This window comes from Varroa destructor, unplaced genomic scaffold (assembly GCF_002443255.2).
Source record: "Varroa destructor unplaced genomic scaffold, Vdes_3.0 BEIS01000001.1, whole genome shotgun sequence".
Taxonomy (NCBI): Eukaryota; Metazoa; Arthropoda; class Arachnida; order Mesostigmata; family Varroidae; genus Varroa; species Varroa destructor.
The window spans coordinates 71534188-71541343 of NW_019211454.1; the positions used below are offsets into that span (position 1 = coordinate 71534188).

Genomic DNA, 7156 nt, shown 5'->3' on the forward strand with positions numbered 1-7156 from the left:
AAGCACGATTCTGTTCCTTGAAAAGGCACCCATATGAAATCATCAAAAAGATTAGTCAATTGAATCGATGACGCTCATGACTGATCGATGCTGTTTTAGCAAAAATATTCAGATCGTGTTCGGGTGTCCCCACTAGAAATCAGGTGCTATAAGGCGGCCATAATACAACCGTAATTTTTTAAACGAACCACGTAATGCAAATACGACGTACAATACACGACGCATAGCCTATACTTTGTGGATTCGCATGGATTCAGTGGTAAAAAGCTTAGATTCAGCTTCATATCTTAAATAGACTTGACCTCTTTTTTTGCCTTCCGTTAACGTGACAGCGTTTAAGCAGTCGCTTTCGTGGATTCATTCTAATGCTGGAAAGAGTGTCGTCGTCGTCGTTTGTCAAGCCGTGGGCAAAAACAGGCATTCTTTCAAATGAGATCTGTCAAGCCGTTTGTATTTATGCACAGATGGTGTTCATTTTATATAAACTCTATGCATTTCACTAAACATACGTGGTCATTTACCACATGAGTTCTGTCTACCAATGGAGCATGTATTATGAAAACGGAATAAGTCGCGATGACGTCGCCATCGCTAATATAAATAGCCACATATATTTGACCAATCATAGCATTTGTTCTTGTCTCGAATCTAAATGGCCGCTCACATTGGTATTGCAAAGATAGAATCATATGCTGCTTGTCTTAATCCTTGCTAACGGCGCCACCGTTGCTCCAGCGTCAGATGTCGCTTACCCACTTGATTGGACCCACCGTAGAGATCACGTCGTGCTCATGCTGTTTTGTAGTGTATCTGAATCGGCCGACTCACTCACTTGCGGACAGAACAGATATGTGACGCTGTTTAACATGCATTTCTCTTGCGACATGTATTTCTCTATCGTTTGATGTGACGGCGCTTCAAATACGAAAATGGGTACCCAACTCACGAGAGCATCTATTCAGAAGAAACAAGGATAACAAAAGGATACCTTGTGAAAGCGAAATGCGCACTAAAAATCTAGATATGATATACTTCCCGGCATTCAAAATCAACGGTCGTTACCCTTTTCTCACAGTCTCATATCCCTTACTGTTATGCATTTTACTTTCCGTTGTGGGGTGCCTCCGTCGCCGTAGTCAACAGGAAAAGAAGACCCAACGGTCACGCGTTCGCTGTACATTTTGCGTTGTCTTCTACCATTTCGGTCCATCTTAAAGTAGCGAGAAGCAAATCCTGAGTATGCTTGCTTTGATGGTGCAAGAAACCAGCGCAAATGCTTTCAGCTTCACAGCTTTCAGGGAAGTTGATCATCACTAGCAGCTGCGCGCACTGACGTGGACTTTGTGAACGAAGATGTGTCTCTTGCAGCTTTAAATACAACTTGAGATTTATTTGTCATTGTCAAATGTCTTCAGCACGTGATATAATGCGTATAGTAGCGGCCGCTCTGTCAAATATGGATAATTTTTAAGACAGCGGAAATTTCAACTATTGCTATAACAGAATGAACGATTCTTTCTTCCTAGTGAGATAACGACAACTTGGTCATACACAAGAGTAACACGATTTTAGTACTTTTTTCTCAGTCTGTCTCTAAACAACCGTTGCAACGGTTCAGCTCTTCAGAACTCCGGATGTTCTCTGGATAGTGTAGATGTAGGTGCTGTTGGCAAATTTACCATTTTATTTCCACCTCACACTGGCCAACGAATAACAATGGTATGGCTTTGTCACTAACGAACCGTCCCAATCCCTGAACTGTCGCGTAGATACATCCGAATAGGCGACTTGTAAGCATGCGAGGCCCCGAATAACGTGGATGTGTTCTATAGACACATGGTTAGAGCCAAGCAGAGGAATTGGGGAGGATCAAGGAAGAGAAAGAAAAAAGAATGAAAAATAAAGGTCGAACCCCGTAATGGCGGCCTATCCCGTTCCAAGGGTCTATTTTTTAGAAGTAAACAAAGCTCGAGCTTAATGAACATGACAATAAGACGTTGCTGGGATTGATTTATCTACTCCCATCATTATGGGTGCTATTGTGAAGATTTCTCTGCTTAGTATGATATTGCAGCACGTATTGGTCCTTCTTCTGCTAACAGTTGAAATTAAACTACATCCTTCTGTATTACAGGTAGATGTGTTGCGGCAAATCTAATTATAAGACATTTACCGTCACATAGAGAAGAGTAGACAGTAAACTAAGAATGCATAGACAAAATCTGTACTAGAGCTTGGTGTGTACTGTTAATTCCATCAAGATGTAACAGGGTAGGCAGTCTCGTTTGGGTCGAAAATATGATGCTATCTCTTTTTTTTTTTTATTTCGTTATTCAGTCAAAAATTGATGTGTACACGACAAATACATCACAGAATAGTCACTACTATCAGCATAAATAGAGATTTAGGCTCAGTATTCCTAACAAATCACTTTTCTCTAAACTAACCTAACTAGACAATATATATATGTCTTCCGCTACCTTAAATAGTGCAACCTTGTGTAGGTGCGAAATATTTGCTTTTTTCATCTTGTAGCAGGGCGTGTGTGACCCAAGTCATGATTAACAAGGTCTCGCTATGACCTTTTTAGCCGCATTTGCTTTACTTGAACTGCCAACGAGATCGAACCATATTTAAATCGCCCTATTACTTTGTTAATTTCATCTTATTTCTCGTTTAATATTATCATTATCATCTAATATCTTACCAGGACACTCCCAAATCTCGGCGTGGCGGCATCAGATGCTGAAAACACTATCTTTAATACTGAACCCGTGGAATCGGAACTGAATAGAAGGGAAGACGAGTCTATAGAACGCTATATGTACATGCTGTTATGTAGATCATAACGTTGCAGAATAATCATCAACGTAATTTATCATCACAGTACTATATATATATATATATATATATATATATATATGGAATACACAAGAATATTATTTAATTTCAGTGATATCATCAAATGCTTCGACGATAGCATTCCAGCAATTTTTAGGGGCCCGCAAAGCCCTCACGGTCGACTGAGTCGCGCATGAAGATCTCATCGACATTTCACTAGTGTGTGTTATAACACTACGACCAGTTACTGTTGTACGCGCTGCGATATTGACAGGCTAAGATCTATATATAAGAACGAATTGCCGTGGATTACTCGAACTGTTCAGAAGTGCGAGTGGCAGAGATGAGCTGCCGCACGTGAAGTTGTACGCTGGTATTGCTATGGCAATATTTTTTCTTACGGTGACACTGTGCCGCCATGAGCACGGATTCTCCGTAGCATAATCGTCGATGTGGCCATAAATCTATATGGTCTGGTATATGTACATGTGTGTCTGTGTTTCCCCGTGAGGCATGCTTCTTGCGCTTCTGTACAGGAAAGCACGGCTCGTACCTAGATAACTATATTATGTTACTTCGATAAGAGCTGATTTAGGACCAAGGTACCTCGTCCGGCCTCGCTAGACTGGGTGGTCTAAACAATACGGGCGTTATTGGTAGTTGTCATCGAGTCGAGATCGTTCTGTTCTTACTACTTATTGTTTAGCGATCTTCACTCGTCTTAAAGTACCGATCACCTGAATTACCTGAAAAAGACGAGACAAAGATTATATACGACTTTCTTCCGCAGGTCTTCAGCTATGACTGAAGCTGTTATGTGTCCAGGTTGTTTTTACTATCATTAGTCATCTTTTTCTCGAACCGTCGCTTCGTTGCAGTTGAATCGAGATAGCTGCAGAAGAACTCGTAGACGACCAGTAGTGTCTCCATTGATTCCTTTAACCGTAATGATGATACGGTTAAATGCAGTCAGTTGAGAAGAAATGCTTGATGAAAGCGAGCTTGTGCCAGCTGATCAATCATGGGCTTGTTACGTATTGTCTGGTTGCCCACTGCCTGTTTGCTGTAGAAACACCAACTGGAACAGATATAGGAACAAGCGTTTTGTAATAAGCGGGTCGAATGGCATTCTTTCGCCTTTTGCCCGCATCATATCCAGTCTGCCACACGATAATCGCCGACATCAATTGCAGAAGTAACTAACGAATGAAAAAGATTCATCTTATCGGCGGACTAACAAAGTGTATCAGAAAAGCATGACGAGCTCGGGAATTAAGCGAAAAGCAGAACTACTTGGTTGAAAGCCATGGGTCATCTGTATTATTTTATCGTAGCTACGCTGTCACGTCTCTGCTACCGTTCGTAACGAATGCAAAGGATCCCTTTCGGATTAAGCAGATCAGCATTTCGTTCACAAGCAGTCTTGTATTTTTCTTTATAATCAAGATAAATCGGTTAACTTAGTTATAGTTTGGGTAACCTGTAATCGGCGGGACTTCTTATTTCAACATAAACAAGCAAATCTAATTTAATCTATTGATTTTTTAGGAGATGATGCCGACGATCTTGAGGATGAAGATGACGAATCTGACGCACCATCAGATACAGAAACTTCGCCGTTACTTCTCCATGAAATCAACGCGGGCCCCTCAATCGAGATCCATCCACAGGAATTGGAAGTGCCTCTACATCAGTCTCCCAAAGACAACTCCGGTGACCTAGAAGAAAGTCACTATCTTACGTGTGCGGCGGATAATGCTCTCGCGGTTCGTATGTTTTGTGCGACCACGCATCCGTCCAACAAAGACCCAGCTCGAAGCAAAAACAAAGACAGCTTTGACCACGCGGGTGCAGATCACAGCCCAGTTCTAGTTGCGGACCAACAAGTTACTGCTGCGCCAATCGGTGACACAACGAACATTTTGATAATGAACACGTCAGCGACGGTCGACATTGTAAACCCCATGACAGGGGTGAGGCATAACGAAGTAAAGGCCGCTATGTCACCGGCCGTTCTTCAGCAATTTCGTCTGACAAAGAAATCGAGCGTAGCATTATATTGCTTATGTGACGCCTGGAACTCAAAGGCTCGAAACAAATCGAAGGTGGCAACCGTTAAATTTAGACGTAAGTTGCTTATTTTTCACGTGTTTTATAAAGATATTGATCAATACTTTTAATTTGCGTAGTTGTTATTTTATAGCATTTGTTCCAAGGGACACCTCAAGACAAACAAGAAAAAATTGAACATATCTCAGTAGCCTTTTATTCCTAATCTAACTATACCAATTGGAACACTAATGGAGTTATAGGATTTAAGGCCTTTAGCTCGTATATTGGTCGCTCGTATGTTAGTGATGTCATTTGCGAGTGATTTGTTGATCAAACGTACTTAAAGATACTTTTATATAATACGTCTACCTATATGTGTGGGTTATCGGACGCAGATACATATATATACACATACTGCACAAAATATCTCAGGGAGAGGGAGTGAGCAGGTGGATAATCGAGCCCATAGTCATGGAAAAGGCGTAGGGTAAGAAATAATCAGCATTGAGGACGTCGTTCCCATCAGTAGGGCGGTAGGTAGAAAAATGCAACTGAGAAAAAAGATGAGATTGGCCGACTGGCTGCGGAGTGCTATAGGTTGTTGTGCCACGCCTTCGTAAAATAGCGGGATCGCTAAAACGGCGGAATAGCAAATGCATATAAAAGCGAGTGATTGAGTTAGAAGATTGCCTGATAATGTTGGTGAAAATGATTACGTACTTACCCATCTTATCACCACGAATGAGTCGGCTTAAATATGGCGGAAGGCAGTGATCTTGATTGTCGACTTCGAGTTTATCATGTAATCACAGATGCTGCTCGCTAGAGTAATGTACCGACAACGGTGATGTAACAGAAATAACAATGGCAGCGTAATTTAAAACGAACAGAAGAAGTGGGCCTTATTAGAGAAATTGACAAAAAAATTATACCAAAGCGTTACTTATCATGATACTGTTGGTCTCGATGAAATATTTCCGGTACGACTCTATATCATCCTCATTTTCGTAAATTAGCTTCTGACTAAAAATATTTCGTTTGCAAATTCTTCTTCACACGCGCATAGCCGTACAGTATGTATTATTAATAAAGTAAGGTTTAATTGCTCTCTGAGAGGGCTAAAAGGCATTATTTTGTAAAATGGCGAAAAAAAAATTTGTAAAATTGGGTTGACCAAGTGGCCGAACAGGTACAAAGAATCCTTTTAATGAATTTACCGAGGAGATTATCCTGTGCAAGCACTAATGTGTGGTTTATGAGGCAACCTCAGCAGCCCTGTTTTTGGCACTACGAAACTGCGGATTTTAATTCTGTTGGATGGCCGTATGTCCTATCATGTAATTTTATACGTTAAAAACAATTTTCTTTACGTTAATTTCTTTTAAAAACATCGCTTAAAATATTCACATGGTCCTGTTTTCTCGTAAGCAGCCGTGTTCCCTGTGAAAAGGTACCTAATTTTCGTCCGTTTTATGTCTTACCCGGATAAACTAAACATTTATGGTTCGTTATACACAAGGTCATCTCAAAATAAATTATTATTTTCGTATACGATGTCCTATTTATCGAGATGTTTGTCTATATTCTTCGCTAAATCAACTATACAACAATAATACACTCATTCTGATACTAAATAGTTTTAAGAATGATCGACACTAGTAAAATCCATCTCGACTCATAGACTCAAAGGTAAGTGATAATTTGAAAACGCATCTTCATCATACAATTACGTTGGCGTATTAAGAACTCGTACCTTATCGACATTTGTTGGGCTATTTTTATATTTCAGCTGCTGTTGAAAAAAAGGCCGACAAAAGCCTACGACGAGTAGTCCCCTTAGGAGAAAAGGTACTGCTCGAATGTCCTCTCGGCTTCAATGGAAATACTAATGACAACCGCGCTGTGTTTTGGCTTTGGAACGATGCCGAAATAATGCTCAACGACAACGTCGAGGTCGATGCTAAGAAGGGTAGTTTATTAATTCTCAAGGTAGGTCTTGCCAACGAAGGAAGCTATACGTGCGGTGTCCGCGGCAGCGGTGGTGGCAAGGATCACGTGTCTGCCCGACTTGGCGAAACGGTTATCATTGACGTCCGCGGTAAGTGTCAGTATTTTACTGTGATTTACGAATATGCGCGCCAAAAAGTGTTATGTACGCAGGTTATTATTAGGAAAATTTCACTGAGGTCAGAAGTCTCTGAAGAATACATTTTATACAGTTTAGGTTCGAATTGGCCTAATCACAGTTACCCTCCACTAAGGC

General features: G+C 40.8%; 1 protein-coding gene across 1 annotated transcript in view; it reads left to right on the forward strand.

Annotated features, from left to right (window-relative positions):
• Positions 1-7156, forward strand: part of LOC111248184 (netrin receptor UNC5B-like) — a 33801-nt gene that overhangs the window by 22213 nt on the left and 4432 nt on the right. The window contains exons 2-3 of the mRNA XM_022800068.2: positions 4390-4968; positions 6683-6991. Coding sequence (XP_022655803.1) covers positions 4390-4968; positions 6683-6991 — 888 coding nt within the window. The remainder of the gene's footprint in view (positions 1-4389; positions 4969-6682; positions 6992-7156) is intronic.